This window comes from Malus domestica, chromosome 11 (assembly GCF_042453785.1).
Source record: "Malus domestica chromosome 11, GDT2T_hap1".
Classification (NCBI taxonomy): domain Eukaryota; kingdom Viridiplantae; phylum Streptophyta; class Magnoliopsida; order Rosales; family Rosaceae; genus Malus; species Malus domestica.
The window spans coordinates 33,432,406-33,451,342 of NC_091671.1; the positions used below are offsets into that span (position 1 = coordinate 33,432,406).

Here is an 18,937-nt window from a genome sequence, read left to right on the forward strand (position 1 = left end):
TTCAAATTGTTGAAGTTCGATGTGAAGTGGGCCCCCACAACTAATCCCTATTTTTTAAAAAGAATGAGAATCCCTTTGCATAAAGGGTCTGTATAGATATATATGTATATATAGATATATATAGATATATATATAGATATATATATATATATATATATATATATATATATATATATATAAAATATATATATATATCTATATATATCTATATATATCTATATATATTATATATCTATATATGTTTATATCATATTTAGGGTCTCGTATTTAGACCTCGTATAAATACTCGAGGGACTTAAATGTAATTATGTAATAAAGGAAGGGGCAAATATGTAATAAGTGAGGAGTCCTTATTCTATAAAAGGACCCCTCACCCTCACAATTGGGGGAGGCCAATTCCTAAGGCTCCTCTCACCCTCAGAAACTCTCTCATCCTCAATACTCAGAGAAATACAATTAGTGTGGACGTAGCCCAAACCTTGGGGTGAACCACGATACATCTTGTGTTATTTACATTACTTGCAGATTCACGGTCGGATTTACGTTGTTCTAAAACCTTCAGTTTTATGCATCAACATTTGGCGCCGTCTGTGGGAATCGACACGAAAAGCTATGTCGGTCATCTCTTAATTTTTCATCTCACCACCTTGAAACCTCATCACCGTGAATCTGCTCACCTAAAAACCACAGATCCAAATTTCTCAATCCCAAATCCCCCAAAACCCATGAATTCTCCAAATTTCCCAATCCACCAACAAACCCAATTGATTGATTCACAAAAAGTTCAAAACTTTCGACTTTCCCACTTCCCCATATTCCTTAAATTTGAACGTTGCTTTCCTGTCGTTTTCTCTCCTAATCTTACCCACACAGATACTGAGTTAAATTATAACTATTGTGTCTATGAGTTAGACATCGCAACTGGCTACTGGGTTGGTACATTTTTTGTTCTTCTTGGTAGGTTAGGTCATTATAATGGTGGCAAGCCGACGCTTCTACTGTAGCAAGCCATTGAAAAATGGAGGGTCAAGAGCCTGGGCAGTTATCCCTTTTGCAGACTCTCATGGCGACTCTGTCTGTGTTCTCTCTGTTTCGCTGCAGACCCCAACGTCGGTTGCAACTGTGATTTCTCCATCACGAGAACAAACATTCGCCAAATCAGGACTTTCACTACCTACCTGCAACTTGCTCGTGTTAACGGTCTGATCAACGACAACAGCCGGTTCGGTCATTCCAGTGACCTATCTCGCGAACCCTCTGGTGGGATCTCGATCGCAGGTGGGAAGCGGCACTTGCAGTAGGCACCCGACGGTTGTGGGTCGGCCTAAGAGCGGCAGTGTAGGTGCAAATTACAGCCGGCAATGCTTTCGCTTTCCCGCTCTACTCCCACTCCCTGAAGTTGGTTCTGGGTTTTCAACTAGCAGCATCTCACCATGCTGGGTGTGGCCAACGATATCGGTGAGAACTTCAACCTTATCCCCGGATTTCTTTCCAAGAAGCACCCGCCGTGGCTAATTATTTTGATCGACATTCTCGCCTGTTTCTTCGGCTACGGCCTCATCTGGCTCACCATCAGCAGCACCATTCTGGCCTTGCCTTACTGGATGAGTCGCAGAGAACCTACCTCAGAATTCATCATCCCTCACTCCGTAGCGTCATTCCCCATGGATGTCGGTTTTTCCTTTCCAAATACCTACTTTAGTGCAGGGTGCACATGCATGACAGCATAACCAGGCCGAAAGAGAAAGGCAGTGGGAAACAAAGTGAAAAGAAAAAGGAAAAGGACAAGATGCTTTTACAAATGGTATATTCTTGCTTTTATAAACAGGAGCTAGCTACTTTCCAAAGTGGAAAGGAACAGCATCACCAAGTGGAAACCAGATCTCTGGCAACGCAGAGATAGAGACAGAGAGGTGCGGTGGAAAAGAAAAAGCAGAGAGCAAAAGCAAGGAATAAACACCCCACCAGAATGATGTAATTTATTTTTCTTATCTTTCGGAGACATCTGTATAAACCCCATCAGAGGGTAATAATAATAATAAAAAAAAATAAAAAAAAAACGACAAAGCCCAAAATAGCACCAACAAGGTGACCAAAAGTACGCCCAGTACTCCAAAATTTATTCGGCAACCTATCCCTATTACCACCAACCAGGTGATGAAATGTACAATCCGTACTCCAATATCATTTGGCAACTAGCCATTCATGCCACCAACCAAGTGATGACATGTACAACCCGTACTCTAATATCATTTGGCAACTAGCCATTTATGCCACCAACTAGGTGATTAAATGTACAACGCGTACTCTCCTTCATGCCACCAACCAGGTAATCAAAAGTACACCCAGTACTCCAAATTATACGTGAGCATTACTCATGTCATTCATACATAAACATTCATGAGCATCACTCATGACAATCATACATAAACATTCATGACCATCATTCATGTCAACATTCATGAGCATCACTCATGTTAACATTCATGAGCATCACTCATGTTAACATTCATGAGCATCACTCATGACAACATCCATGAGCATCACTTAGGTCAATCAACATAAACATTCATGAGCATCACTCATGTCAATCAGCTTCAAAAGCTTCATTTACAGAGCTCTAGCTTCAAAAGCTTCATTTACAGAGCTCTAGCTTCGAAAGCTTCATTTACAAAGCTCTAGCTTCAAAGCTTCAGTGCAGGGTATACAAATACCGCATCCGAACAACCTCCACTTCGGCCCATACATGGATTCAATTTGAAGTCTCCAGCTAACAGACTCTATTGACCGAAGACTTGGGGGACTACATTATGTACCATATATTGGGCCTCAACTGGGCCTCATGAAAAATACTTAGGGGACTTAGCCTATTATCTATTTACTGAGGAGCGAGTCCTTATTCTATAAAAGGGACTTCCTCACTTTCATTAGAGAGCACTCATGAAAAATACTTGGGGGACTTAGCCCATCACTTATGTATTGAGGAGCGAGCCCTTATCTATAAAAGGAACTCCTTCCCTTTCATTAGAGAGCACCCATTATTCATGTACTGAGGAGTGAGCCTTTATTTTATAAAAGGGACTCCCTCACCTTCATTAGAAAGCAACGCCGCCAGCTGAGCAACCGCCTCGCCGCGAGCATCACTTCTAGCCCATCACTTATGTATTGAGGAACGAGCCCTTATTTTATAAAAGGGAATCCCTCACCTTCGTTAGAGAGCACCGCCGCCAGCTAAGCAACCGCCTCGCCACGAGCATCACTCCTAACCCATTATTCATGTATTGAGGAGTGAACCCTTATTTTATAAAAGGGACTCCCTCACATTCGTTAGAGAGTATCGCCGCCAGCTGAGCAACCGCCTCGCCGCGAGCATCACTCCTAACCCATCATTTATGTATTGAGGAGCGATCCCTTATTCTATAAAAGGGACTCCCTCACCATCATTAGAGAGCATAAACTCTAGCCCATCATTCATGTATTGAGGAGTGAGCCCTTATTCTTTTAAAAGGGACCACCTCACCTTCAAACGCCACAAGCCGAGTCAACCAAGGCAACATAAGCCTCGCAACGTGTGCTACTTCTAGTTGAGCATTAGTTCAAGACAACATCTAGTTACTTCGGCCTACATATGGAATGAATTTCAAATCTCCAGCCAAAAGACTTTCTTGACTGAAGACTTAGGGGACTACTGTTTATACCATATTTAGGGCCTCGTATTTAGGCCTCGTATTTAGACCTCGTATAAATACTCGGGGGACTTAAATGTAATTATGTAATAAAGGAATGAGCAAATATGTAATAAGTGAAGAGTCATTTTTCTATAAAAGGACCCCTCACCCTCATAATTGGGGGATGCCAAGTCCTAAGGCTCCTCTCACCCTTAGAAACTCTCTCATCCTCAATACTTAGAGAAATACAATCAGTGTGGATGTAGCCCAAACCTTGGGTGAATCACGATACATCTTGTGTTATTTACATTACTTGCAGATTCACGGTCGGATTTACGTTGTTCCAAGACCTCCGGTTTTGTGTATCAACAATATATATATATATATATATATATATATATATATATATATATATATATATATATATATATATATATATATATATATATAAGAGGCATGTAACATCCTCTTATGGCTTTCATTCCATACAATTAAAAGAAGGTGGCAACGATAAAAAAAATGCAGAAAAAGAATCAGTGAAATCAAAACATGGGCAACATATATATGCTTTGAACACACTGATTAAGACAGATCGAATCATACGTATCGACACGTTGCATCAAAATCATGTACAAGAAAGAAAACTCCTCGCACAGCAGTGTTTATAGATGTGAAATTACATCGTCAAGTGTACATATCATGGTGGCATGAAACTCTTTGTAGAGAAAAAAAATTATAAGACAATAAATTGTACGAAAAGAATTGAGAGCATCATGAAGTCTAATGCTTGAGTATAAAAAACCTCTAAATCATAGGACGACTATAGCTCAGCTGAAAAAAAAATTCAACAAAAAGAAATTGAATTAAGAGCATGCTGATAATGTGTTAGGAATAAAATATAAAGTAAGAGAGAATAAAGAGAGATAAGAGAGAAAGTGGAAGAAAAACAAGGTGCGTTTACTTCTTATTAGGTGTCTATTTATGCGCATGTGAATGAGAATTGTTGGATCACAAATTGATGATAATTGACAATTTTTATTATAGTAACTACTTGTATAATCAAGGGCTATCCAATCATGTTTTACCATTAATGTTGACAAAGTAAAGTGTTGGCTAAATTGAAAAAAGGAAAATTCCATTTTTAAAAGCCATTGGTAAAATGTGGCACAAGGAACCTATAGTTTAAGCCCCAAAAGTTATTCTTGGATACATGTGATGAAGTGAAATAAAATCACTTATGACATAATATTTCTTGATAGAGAGTCAGACATAATATACTATTTTAAGTGCAACCATATTTTTATAAGTATAGTTGTATTTTAAGCGTGAGACTCAAAACATTTGAAGGCTGCATACTACTATAAAGAATAGAGCCATGAATTCTTATTTCAAGATTTCAAATTAAGAGCATAAAGCTCAAAATATGTATTGAGTACTTATTTAAGATAAAGTTGATTAAATTGCCTTACGAACTTAATAATGGCTAGCAGACGTTAAAAATTGCCTTACGAACTTATTGTGTAAAAAAAAAATTGTAAAAAAAAAATTCAAAAATAATGGCTAGCAGACGTTAGCTAGTCGTTGCATTTGAAATTTAGCCTAGAATTCCTATCGGTTATATCCGACAAGAATGCTAGAATTTCTGACCCAACACGAGGCTGGCTGGATGTTGGCCCTTTCAGATTCCGTGAGGCCCACAAGCCCTCTGGCCTAACCCTCGATTGGAGACGGTCTTCGGACTATTTTTGGCCCTCTGAACCCTTCGATTGGAGATGACCTAATTACTTAGTGTGAATATTGATTGATTGAAACTTTAGCATGGGCTCACGAAGGGGGTTACTGAGGGAATGAAGTTGCATGTTTCTCTTGTCACGCGAAGGATCTAGATAGTTGGAAAATGACGGTAATGACCCCACGAATAATTGAAAATAGTGTTTTATTAGTAAATGTAGTCCAAATGACAGCACTCATTTGTGTCACTACTATGACAATTAAGCTTATACTCGTTATTAAGGTTTTATTAATTTCATTGTTGTAGGGAAGAATTTGCACATTTTGCCTCCATATGCTTCAAGAGCTTTGTTGAATTGTAATTTTGTCTTGGCCCAAGATAATTGATCTAGCCCATACACAAAGAAATATTCATGCACATGCTAGAGAATTCTAGCAAAGTTCAAGTTGGTGGAAAAGTCTAGAAGAATGGTAAGGATTCCACCAATATACAAGATTAATGTAGATAATTCTAGCTTAGGAAGGTAGTGGAATTATCTAGATATCTCTAGTATGATGCTTCCATGCTTCTCCAAGGTTCCATCCATGCCTATAAAAAGAAGCCATCCACACCATTTGTAACAACCAAGAGAGCAAGTAGTGAGAAGTGAGAGTGCCAAGTGAGAAGTGAGAAGAAGCAACAAAGCTTCTAAGAGTGTTTGAGTGTTTCCTCTTGTACTAAGTTTGTGAGTGAATAAAAATCTTGTGTAATACTTTGAGTATTCTTTCTTTCTCTTGCCTATCAATTCCGCTACATTACATTCTTCTTTGTGAGATAAACATCTCCAAAGTAGTGAAGTCTTTTTAAGCCCTAACAAATTGGTACTCGAGTTATGGCTAGCAACGCTATGGCAGTTCCAAGTTCCAATGCTCGACAACAACAACTTCGATAATTGGAGTATCAAAATGAAAGCCCTTTTGGGAGCACACGATGTATGGGAAGTCGTGGAGAAAGGCTACATTGAGCCAGAAGATGAAGCTACTATGTCCCAACCCTAGAATGAGAGTTTGAAAGATTCAAGAAAGAGAGATAAGAAGGCTCTCTACCTCATCTACCAAGCATTAGATGACAATGGCTTTGAGAATGTCTCGAGTGCAACCTCTGCCAAGCAAGCATGGGAGAAGCTTCAAACCTCTTACAAAGGAGCCGAACAAGTGAAAAAGGTTCGTCTTCAAGTATTAAGAGGTGAGTTCGAATCTTTACAAATGAAAGGGTCTGAATCAATCTCTGATTATTTCTCAAGAGTCTTAGCTGTTTTTAATCAATTAAAAAGGAACGGAGAAAAGTTAGAAGATGTTAGAATTATGGAGAAGATACTACGCTCGTTGGACCCCAAGTTCGAGCACATTGTCGTGACGATTGAAGAAACTAAAAACTTGGAAGAAATTAGTATAGAGCAATTAATGGGTTCGCTATAAGCATATGAAGAGAAACATAAGAAACGGCAAGGGAATGATGAGCAGCTTCTCAAGACACATGTCCAGCCAAAGAAGAAAGAAGAAAGCTTCGACAACGAGAGAAGCCAGTACGGAAGAAGTCATGGTCGAGGTCGCGGACGTGGACATGAACGTGGATGTGGTTGGAACTTCAACAACCATAGTAACTACGCAAGAGGAGAAAGCTCAACAAAAGGTCGTGGAAGAGGATGCTCAACTTGAGGTATGAAAAATCTCAAGTTCAATGTTACAATTGTCAAAAATTTAGGCATTATGGTTGGTAATGTAGAGCTCCAAGCAACAGGCCTGATGAGAAAGTCAATTATGTGAAAGAAAAGAAAGAAGATAATGGTGTTGTGTTACTAGCATGCAAGAACAATGATGGAAACCAAGACTATACATGGTACCTTGACACCGGCGCCAGCATCCACAAGTGCAGAAGAAGAAGAAGCATGTTTATAGAGCTCTATGAATCGGTGAGTGGCAACGTTTCTTTTGGAGATGAGTCCAAAATACCCGTCAAAGAAAAAGGTAATATCCTAATTCCCCTGAAAAATGGCGGTCACCAATTAATTTCAAATGTCTACTACGTGCCCAATATGAAAAGTAACATTTTGAGTTTGGGTCAACTCTTAGAAAAAGGTTATGATATTCACATGAAAAATTATAGTCTTTTTCTTAGAGATGACAAAGGAAGATTAATTGCCAAGGTAAAAATGTCAAATAATAGGATGTTTCCTATGAATATTCAAAATGATGTTGCAAAGTGCCTCAAAACATGTTACAAAGACAATCCTGACTTTGACATCTTCGTTTTGGGCATCTTAACATTGGGGGACTAGAGTTATTATCCAAGAAGAAGATGGTGAGAGGCTTACCGTGCATCAGCCACCCTGATCAAGTTTGCGAAAGATGTTTACTTGGGAAACAGTTCAGGAAAAGCTTTCCAAAAGAGTCGACCACAAGAGCCCAGAAGCCACTCGAGCTTATTCACACCGATGTGTACGGTCTAATAAAACCAAGCTCTTTGGGTAAAAATAATTATTTCCTTCTCTTCATTGATGATTTTTCAAGGAAAACCTGGGTATATTTCTTGAAGTAGAAATCAGAGGCCTTTGGAGCATTAAAGAAGTTCAAAGCCGCTGTAGAAAAAGAAAGTGGTTGCAAGATCAAAGCCTTGAGATCTGATCGAGGAGGAGAATTCACTTCGAAGAAATTTCAAGAATTCTGTGAAGCCAATGGAATTCGTCGACCTTTGACAGTTCTAAGATCCCCTCAACAAAATGGTTTGGCGGAAAGAAAAAATCGAACTATCCTCGACATGGCTCGAAGCATGCTCAAAAGCAAGAGGTTGCCTAAGGAGTTGTGGGCAGAAGCAGTAACATGTGCTGTCTACCTATCAAATCGGTCTCCAACAAGAAGTGTGTGGGGAAAGACTCCGCAAAAAGCATGGAGTGGAAGAAAACCAGGTATTTCCCATCTAAGAGTTTTTGGAAGCATAGCCCATGTACATGTACCAGATGAGAGGAGAACCAAACTCGATGACAAAAGTGAGAAGTTCATCTTCATCGGCTATGACTCAAATTCAAAAGGCTATAAGTTGTATAATCCAAACAATGAGAAGACGGTGATCAATCGAGACGTGACGTTCGATGAAGAAGGAGAATGAGATTTTGGCTCTCATGCAAGTGATCTTCACTTATTTCCTCAGTTTGAAGAAGAGAATGGACAAGGGATGATGGAGCAAGCAAGAGAGGTTCAACAAGAATCCACTATTCCACATGCTTCACCAACATCAACCAATCATGGTAATTCAACAACATTAACATCGTCAAGTGGGAGTTTAAATGAAAGAGAAATACCACGCACAAGAAGTCTATGAGATCTCTATGAGGTAGCTGAAAGACTTGATAATCCTACACTTTTCTGTCTCTTTGCTGATTGTGAACCAGTTGACTTTCAAGAAGTAGTGCAAGGTACTAAGTGGAGGAAAGTAATGATGAAGAAATTGAAGCAATCCTGAAGAATAATACATGGGAACTCGCTATTCTTCCAAAAGGACACAAAGCCATCGGAGTCAAGTGGGTGTACAAGACAAAGAAAAATGCCAATGGAGAGATCGAAAGATACAAGGTGAGACTAGTGGCGAAGGGCTATAGTCAAAGAGCCAGAATCGACTATGATGAGGTATTTGCACCCGTTGCTCGATTGGAAACTATATGATTACTAATTTCTTTGGTAGCTCAAAACAAATGGATGTGATGTCCGCTTTCCTAAATAGAGTCCTTGAAGAAGAAGTTTACATTCAGCAACCGTCAAGCTATGAAATCAAAGGGAATGAAGACAAAGTTCTGAAGCTAAAGAAAGCCCTCTATGGGTTAAAACAAGCGCCACGAGCATGGAATAATCGCATTGACAAGTACTTCCAAGAAAACAACTTCACCAAGTGCCCTCATGAACATGCTCTCCACATCAAAGTCAAAGATGGAGATATTCTAATTGTGTGCTTATATGTGGATGATTTAATCTTCACTGGAAGTAATCCAAGAATGTTTGAAGAGTTCATGAGAGTGATGACTAAAGAATTCGAGATGACCGACATTGGGTTGATGGCATACTACATAGGCATTGAAGTTAAGTATAACGAAGAAGGCATTTTCATCTCCCAAGAAAGCTACACAAAGGAGATACTGAAAAAGTTCAAAATGGAAAACTGTAAGCCCATAAGCACGCCAATGGAGTGCGGAGTCAAACTAACCAAGCATGACGAAGGAGAAAGTGTAGATCCAACATTTTTCAAGAGTTTAGGTGGAAGCTTGCGCTACTTGACATGCACAAAACCAGACATTCTGTATGCCGTCGGATTAGTCAGTCGCTACATGGAGAATCCCACAACTACACACTTGAAGACCGCCAAAAGAATTCTTCGATATCTTAAAGGAGATTCCGACGATAGAAAAAGCACTACTAGATTTGTGTTCTTCATGGGAGACACTGCATTCATATGGATGTCAAAGAAGCAACCGATTGTCACTCTCTCTACCTGCGAACCTGAATACGTAGCTGCTACCTCATGTGTCTGTCATGCAATCTAGCTGAGAAACTTGATAAAAGAATTAAGTATGCCATAAGAAAAGCCAACAGAGATCTATGTCGACAATAAGTCTGCAATAGCTCTAGCAAAGAATCCAGTATTCCATGACAGGAGCAAACACATAAATACCCGCTATCATTACATAAAAGAGTGTATTGCAAGAAAGGATGTGCAAGTGGAATACGTGAAGTCTCAAGACCAAATTGCAAACATATTCACTAAGCCACTCAAACAAGAAGACTTTATTAGACTGAGGAACTCAATCGGCGTCACAAGACAAGATTATGGGGGGGGGGATGTTGAATTGTAATCTTGTCTTGGCCCAAGACAATTGATCCGGCCCATACACAAAAAAAGATCCATGCACATGCTAGAGAATTCTAGCAAAGTTCAAGTTGGTGAAAGAGTCTAGAAGAATGGTGAGGATTCCACCAACATACAAGATTAATGTAGATAATTCTAGTTTAGGAAGGTAGTGGAATTATTTAGATATCTCTAGCATGATGCTTCCATGCTTCTCCAAGGTTCCATCCATGCTTATAAAAGGAAGGCATCCACACCATTTGTAACAACCAAGAGAGCAAGTAGTGAGAAGTGAGAGTGCCAAGTGAAAAGTGAGAAGAACACTACTACAAAATAGGGCTTTCATGACACTTGGTAAAATTTTTAATGACGTTTTTTTATTAAAAATGTTATTAAAGTAATATTATGACGCAACTAAAAAAAATGGGAGGAAGAATTTTTTTTTTGTTCAATAAAATATGCGGAAGATTTTAAAGGGAAAAGTGGAAGATTTATCCCTTAAATCTCTCACGTAGCTATAGATTATTTCTTTTTAATGCTACTACGCTTGAGAAGCGCGTTGTTTATCAACTGCACAAGGTTGGGAAGTTCGATGAGATCCTTACCAAGATTGACAGGAGGTCTGGCAAGGAGATTGAGAAGGAGACAAAGTTCTTGAAGAACGGAGATGCAGTTATGGTGAAGATGTACCAAGCCCATGGTTGTGGAGACCTTTTCTGATTAGGTCGCTTTGCTGTTCGTGGCATGCGCCAGATTGTTGCAATTGGTGTTATCAAGAGTGTTAAGAAGAAGGATCCCAGTGGTGCCGAGGTCACCAAGTCTGCTGCCAAGAAGAAGTGAACCATTGTCAGTACTCAAATTTTCACTCACACAAACTTATGCTTTTATGATACAAACTCTTATCTTAGTTGTGTGGTTTTAAGTGGTTTAGTCAGTTTAGTTTGTAGTTGTTTCAATTCTGGTCTGATGTCTTCATTCTCGAGTGTCCGCTCCCAGAATTGGGTTCTGGACAGAAGGTGGTGACGCATCTGGTTTATGCTTAAGAGAGTAGGTTTATCTTCATGATTCATATTTAATAGACTGATATTTGTAGGATTCGTAAAGCAAGCAGAGGCAATCTTATGGATTAGTATTTAAGAGAGTAGGTTTGTTTAGAGGATTTCTATATGCTTTTGAAAATTGTTCCTGGATTTTTTTTATATGAATCATGACATGTTGTTTAGAATCAAAATTTTGTTCAGTGATGATGACAAACATCACTCCAAGGGTACAATCTCCCTCCCTCTCTCTGCATACGTGTTGCTTTTTTCTGTCACTTATCTTCATTTTGGTCATAGGAATAATTTTGTATCTTGCTCATTCAGTCTATAATCTTACAAATTTTATGTTAATTTTTTTTAGTTCAATTATTGAGATGATAAGTTGTAGCACCACAAGTTTGATCTCAGCTAGTATGTTAGAGACTTGCCCTCCACCCAGACCTCATAAAAATTGCATTAGGTTTAGGCTTTGCTTTCAAGTCTTGGATAAATATGTTTTTATTCTATTTTTATTTAACCACTAGTTTAAACTGCAAATTGAACCACTAATTTACGGTTTCTATTTAGTTGTGCACAAATCAAGAAGAACGAGGACAAGGGAGACGGGAAGATCCACAATGATCAACAAAGAGTTTTCCTTTTTGTTTTTCTGTTGTCTTATGGTAAGGATCCTCTCAATCAATTTATTTATTTTTTGCAGGAGCAGTTTGAAGGATAAAAGCTACATACACTCAACAGGAAATTGATGCATTAAGAATACAGTGGGCTGAGTATGTTGATGAATTCATCCCAATAGATGAAACACTAGATTAGCTAGTTTGTGAAATTTTAAATTAAGTGAACTTATAGTTTTATTTTAGTAGGAAAGCTCTACACATTATATTGTCTTTTGTAATACTTTGGTGGTGGGTGAATTACAAATTTATGAAGCAATATTATTTTATTTGAGGTAAATATCTTACTTCTTGGATGAATTATGTAAGTCTTGTTTTCAAATTAAAAATACATTACATATGTCATTAAACATATTTCAGGACATGCATTGAATGGTTTATGACAAGCTTTGTGTGTCGTTGCTAATATTCAATGATGCTGTTGTGCTATAGACATGACGCTATACAGATGTCATGTTTAGTATATCATGATGCTCATTCCTCTGTTTATGACACATATTCTGTGTCTCAAATTGAAATAGATGACATGCTTTTTTAATTCAATGACACTTGTTAGGTGTCTCTAAAAGCTATACATGACACTGTGCGTATGTCATAATTAGTATACCATGACACTCAATCATCTGTTTATGACACTTATTCTGCATCTTAAATGGTAATAGATAACAGAAGTTCTTAATTCAATGACACTTGTTAGGTGTCCTTAAAAGTAATACATGACACTCTTTCAACGTCATAAAAAATATCTTTAATGACACCCACAAAGATGACGCTAAACCCTTGCGTCATTAAACTTTTAACATGACCCATAAACTGCATCATGTATGTAAAAATTTGTAGTAGTGGAAGCAACAAAGCTTCTAAGAGTGTTTGAGTGTTTCCTCTTGTACTAAGTTTGTGAGTGAATAAAAATCTGTGTAATACTTTGAGTATTCTTTCTTTCTCTTGCCTATCAATTCCACTGCATTGCATTCTTCTTTGTGAGATAAACATCTCCAAAGTAGTGAAGTCTTTTTAAGCCCCAACAATATGCTGGTTGATTTTACTTACATACAAGGAGTATACCCACCTGCTCGTTGCACGCCCCCTTTTGGGAATTGTTCAAGTGGCAATTCTGATGTAGAGCTTCTCATTGCAATGCACAACATTTTAATAGCTCATGCCATGGCGGTTGACAATATCAGAGGCTTTTTCAGGTATGTAAGTATTGCATACAACATGTTCATACTCTTGGCCTTAATTAGCTAGCTGTGGAGCCAAAAATGTTCACTAGGCGACACGTGGACTTTTGGACAAAAGAGGACAAAAATACCCTCGAGGCATACCGGGATTCCTACGCGCAATCAGTAGGAAATTATCTTTCAACCAAGTTAAAAGTGCTCAAAATAGGTAACGATTTAAAGCCTATTTCATCAAATCCTTTCTATAAGGTAATTCCCAAAACTTAATTTATTTTATATGTTTTATATTCCATTATTTAGCTAATCAATTAGCTAAATAATATAATCCTTTCATGTTTCCTAAAAAATTGATTAATTAAGGGATTAATTACCCAATCAATCCCTTAATTATCAATTTGAAACATCCACTCAAACCTAAAAAATACTATAGGGCCGGCTATCCCATTCAAAACCTAATCCATTACCTTTTTTCTACTTTTTCCCATCATTTCTTCCCTTTTATTAGCCAATCAATACCATAAATACTAAAATATTTCCTTTCATATTTAATTAGCCAATTAATTGGCTAATTAAACCTAAAATTCCCACCTAGTAGCCGGCCACATTTCCTCCCTTTTGCTCCTTACCTTTTTGACTTTCTCCATCTTATTACCCAAATAAAGCTAATCATTCAATTTGATAACCCCCCATTTATTTCTATCATATTTTATTAGCCAATAAAGTGGCTAATTAAACCACAAATTCACTAAAAGCATGGACAAAGTGGCCGGCCATTTCTTTGGAAAAATGGACCAACTTAGTCTTATAAATATTCACCCATTTCTACCAAACACTAATTCCAACACTTTGGCAAAAATCCCAAAATTCTCTAAACACTCTTTCTCTCTAAATTCTAACTTTGGCATCGGAGGTTCTTCGGCCAAAGCCCCCCCCCCATTCATCGTGGGCGCGTGAGGCTATTGGCCTTAACCTAAGGTGTTAATTGTTTTGTAGGTGCAAAATTGTCCAAGATCAAGGAGGAAGAAATTTGCATCCACAAATTGGTGCTTTCATTGAGAGTTGAAATCCATACTCGTAGAAGACTCTCGCACAAAAAGGTTTTTTCTTTATTTTCTAGTCCATTTGAATATTTTTCATACGTTCTTATTATTAGAATTTTTTTACTTGCAAAGGTTATTTGATAAAACGTATAAGCAAAATATAATGGCTAGAAATTTAGAAAATTTCATAAGTGAAAATTCTAATATACAAGAAATGGGATTGCGGAGATCCGTGAGGCAAAATACGACAATAATGGGAGCGGCATCACCACCATGAGTTTCCACCATGGGAACCACCGTGGTGGCTACCTCGGTAGCCACCCGCGGCGAGGTCCATGGTGCCTTCACCACGGCCACCATGGGAACCACCGCGGTGGCTACTTCGGTAGCCACTCGTGGCGAGGTCCATGGAGCCTTCACCACGGCCACCATGGGAACCACCGCGGTGGCTACTTCGGTAGCCACTCGTGGCGAGGTCCATGGAGCCTTCACCACGGCTCGGAGATCCATGAGGCAAAATGCGACAATAAGGGGAGCGGCATCATCACCACAAGCTTCTACCATGGGAACCACCGTGGTGGCTACCTCGGTAGCCACCCGCAGCGAGGTCCATGGTCCATTCACCACGGCCACCATGGGAACCACCGCGGTGGCTACTTCGGTAGCCACTCGTGGCGAGGTCCATGGAGCCTTCACCACGGCCCGAGCCGTGCCATCCAAGGCTCACGGTACCAAGACCACGATCCAAGCCGTGCCATCCAAGTTTACGTGGACCCAAGCCCAAGCCTCGCATTCACATGCACCGCGCATCGAGCAGCCCACTCCCGTGGCCCAGCCTGCTTTCGTCGAGCAGCCCACTCCGGTGGCCCAGCCTGCTCCTGCCAAGCAGCCTGCTCTCGTGACCCAACCTGCTCCTGACGAGCAACCCACTCCCGTAGCCCAGCCTGCTCCTGCCAAGCAGCCTGCTCTCGTGACCCAGCCTGCTCCCAACGAGCAGCCCACTCCCGTGGTCCAGCCTGCTTCCGTCAAGCAGCCCACTCCCGTGGCCCAACCTGCTCCTGCCAAGCAGCCTGCTCTCGTGACCCAGCCTGCTCCCGACGAGCAGTCCACTCCCGTGGTCCAGCCTGCTTCCGTCGAGCAGCCCAATCCTGCCAAGCAGCCTGCTCTCGTGACCCAGCCTGCTCCCGACGAGCAGCTCACTCCCGTGGTCCAGCCTGCTTCCGTCGAGCAACCCACTCTCACGGCCCAACCTGCTCCTGCCGAGCAGCCTGCTCTCGTGACCCAGCCTGCTCCCGACGAGCAGCCCACTCTCACGGCCCATCCTGCTCCAGTGGTTTTCCAAGCAGCCCAAGTCGACCCAAGACTATCTCAACCATCCGGACCTACCATCGAGCTAGGGGCATTCTCACCACATTTTTTCGCGGATTTGACATTTCCCAATTCAAATCTCGCGCCCGAAGTCTACCACATTTCCACTGCCCAAGGAGGCGCATTCCTTCCAATCCAAATGGCGAACAACACTTGTCTCGACAAGTCATAGAGTTGACGAACGCCCTTGCACAACAGACAACTTTGGTGAATCAACTTTTGCAACGCATCGGGATCCAACGTGCCTCGGACGAGGTATCCCGAAGTAGGACAAGGGCAGACGAACCTTTCCAGCAGCGTCCCGGTAAGCAGCCATTCGACCAGCCACGAGCCGAACGTTCAGGCAGTGTACATTCCCAATTGGGCCCCCGAGATAGTGTATACTCCCGTCTTAGCGCGCGGAGGAGCGTGTACTCTCGACTAGGCCCACGGATGAGCATACATTCACGGTTGGGGTCACACTCTGATAGTCAACATGAACAACCTTCCGGACAAAGTGTTCATTCGCGGCTAAGCCCATAAGGAGCATCATCCACCTCACATCAGAGTAGGCAGCACGACGGACGGAGAGAAGTAGTCACTCAATCCAGCTCAAGTTCAACCAACAGCCTGCGAAGAACTCGCTCGCCTGCTAGGAACGCACCACATGCACTGCATCTGCGGCATAGACGAGCCAAACACATGGAAGAGCAGCCTAGACCAGCAAGTCATAGCTGGGGGCAGCCGAGAGCTTCGCTACCCCAACAAAGGCAAATTCAGGAAGAAGTAGAGAGACTCTTGACCAAGCGATTGCGTGATTTCCAACGCAACGAGGTCACCGACGAGGCACTACGACGGAACATGACCAACATAAGCAGGTCACCCTTCACGGATGAGATCGAGCAGGTAGAGCCTCCACGAGAGTTCAGCATGCCACATTTCACATCTTTCAAAGGGGATGAAGACCTGGAGAGACACTTAAAGTACTACCGAAGCGCAATGATCCTTTATCGAAACAACGATGAGCTCATGTGCAAGATATTCGCCACCACTCTACAAGGCGAGGCGCAAGATTGGTTCTACACCCTGCCGCCACAATCCATCCGGAATTTCTACGAACTTTCTTTGGTTTTCACCAAAGAATATTCATCCTATCGCTCGATAAAAAAGAAGTCTGATCATTTGTTCAACGTCAAGAAGAACCCAAAGGAGTCACTTCGCGACTATGTGAGGAGGTTCAAAGTAGAGAAGGCAAAAATAGTCGGATGCAACTACTCGATAGCTAGAGCAGCCTTCCAAAAAGGACTTCCAGCAGACCACCCGCTATTCGGAAAATTGATCATGAAAGAAGATCTAACTCTGGCAGACTCTTTTTCTTTGGCAGAGAAGTATGCACTTTGGGATGAGGCTCGCCAATGCACATTCAAGGACTTGAAGAAGTACCCGACATCACCTCCCTAGAAGCAGGGAGGACTTATTCACATGTTTGACGGTATCTAAAGTAGCAATAAGCTCTACCATCATGCGAGAAGAGGGGGGCCCGACTACCTGTATTCTACAGTTCAAAAGCTCTCCTCGATGTTATTAAAAATTCAAAAGCTAACTTTGGCGATAGTTATTGCAACCTAGAAGCACAAGTTTTACTTTCAAACGCATGCAGTCATCCTAATGACGTACTATTCTACCCAATCCAGACGCGCGACGATAAAGGCGTAGACCCTGGCGGATGTAAAGTTTTCTGACGAACGCAACACTGGAAGGACACACTCGAAAGCAAGTTTTATCCTCGTCACCCTGAAAGATTCTACATAGGAGCAACATGTACCGGTAGTTGAGTACCATTTCTTGCTGCGCATCACACGGCCCTAGCCGACCCTTGCTCAATGATTCAACTCTAGAGTGGCCCAATACCGGTAGTTGAGCATCTCATGTTGCGTATGACTTGGCCCCATCTCGACAGCTCCCTACTGCGCCTTCACGCCGAACCTAGGTGACGCAACAGAGTGGCCCAACGATGCCTCAGAAGTAGCCGAGCACACTCTAGCTGCGCCTACTCCACCCGATGGAGACTTCTGGCATTTGCATGTCGACGGCGCAGAAAAGCCTTCATCATTGCCGGCAGAGAAGGCTCCAAAAAGATGGATCCCATCTGGGAAGGTCCGTACAAGATCAGCAGAGTAGGGGGCAAGAGCAATTACACCCTCACCACCATGAAGCGGCAAAAAGATTGAAAAGAAATGGATGGCCTACAATCTGAAGAAGTACCATGTGTGACCTCCCGCTACATCAAAACCCGAAGACTCAATAAGCTTGACGGGCACCACCTCACAAGCTGAGGACTATCCAGTTGTTATGCAGTTCCTACCTTACAGCTAAAGTTCTCGTTCGTTTCACTCGTTTTTCAATGAGGAATTTAGAAGTAATCACAACTTGGCTTGGCTGCATGCTTACAACAACTAATCACTTCTGCACTTCAAAAGAAGACTGCGCCCTTCTTAGGGACTCATCGCAGGAATTGCGCCCCCCGAGGGACCAACCATGCTCTCCAGTGCGAGAGGGTAAACCAATTCTCCGACACCCATATGGGTCAGCTCTCCAAGACGGAAGGATAAACTTTACACTCCAAATATCCAGACGTGGATGAGCCTGGCTGCCCTAGTATAACTAGATGCACGATGGCTTGCGCCGGGATTCCTAGAAGTAGCCGCAATGGTCTTTTTCAAGGCTTAGCTAATTGAAGGATTTTGGGTCTCTTGGCCTAATCCGTGGGGAACCGGGCCCTAGAGACGGAGAGGGCACATTACGCAGTACATCCGATGGACGGCTGCCCTGGAATCCTAAAGCTGCTACCGAGTGCACTAAGGTAGCCTACGGATTCCGGAAGACTGCCTACGGCTTGCCCTTCGAGCAGTGAAGCCGCACTAGACTTATACAACCGCACATTCTTGTGAAAGGTTAAACAAGCTAGCGCGCATATACGAAGTTTTATCCACTGCCGACATGCTACGTAGTCGATAAGCTTCACCTCTGCCAAGCGCAGAACAACCTACACCAAGTCCTAAAGTGTTGTGATACTTGCTACGCAACCTACGGAATTGAAGAAAGTCAAGGTTAACAGCCTAGTGGTTACGCGGACTTGTCTGCTTCTGTAAGTAAGGCATCCGGCTGCCAACCCTATGGCTAACAACTTTGCAAAGTTCTACACCAACACCTACGGCTGCATAGGCTACGCGAGTTTGTCTGCTTATAAAAAAGTAGCATGCCTGCCACTGGTCTATCAAGTCTAAAGGTTAGGGCATGAACAAAAGAAGTGAAGATGAAGAAAAACGAAGGAAAACATGTTTATAAACAACTAGCAAAGGCCGAATGAGTTCAAGTAAAAC

At 41.6% G+C, this 18,937-nt stretch overlaps 1 protein-coding gene across 1 annotated transcript; it reads left to right on the forward strand.

Annotated features, from left to right (window-relative positions):
• Positions 1-9,127: 9,127 nt before the first annotated feature.
• LOC139189539 (uncharacterized mitochondrial protein AtMg00810-like) lies at positions 9,128-11,112 on the forward strand. Its single transcript, XM_070808508.1, has 3 exons — positions 9,128-9,934; positions 10,828-10,950; positions 11,026-11,112. Exons 1-3 carry the CDS (start codon positions 9,128-9,130, stop codon positions 11,110-11,112), a joined length of 1,017 nt encoding a protein of 338 aa, XP_070664609.1.
• The last annotated feature ends 7,825 nt before the right edge of the window (positions 11,113-18,937 follow it).

Coding starts and splice junctions, on each gene's coding strand:
- LOC139189539 (XM_070808508.1), top strand. CDS start 9,128: ATGGATGTGATGTCCGCTTTCCTAAATAGAGTCCTTGAAGAAGAAGTT. Junction 9,935..10,827: donor CTACCTGCGAACCTGAATAC/GTAGCTGCTACC, acceptor ACGCTTGAGAAG/CGCGTTGTTTATCAACTGCA. Junction 10,951..11,025: donor AGAACGGAGATGCAGTTATG/GTGAAGATGTAC, acceptor GGCATGCGCCAG/ATTGTTGCAATTGGTGTTAT.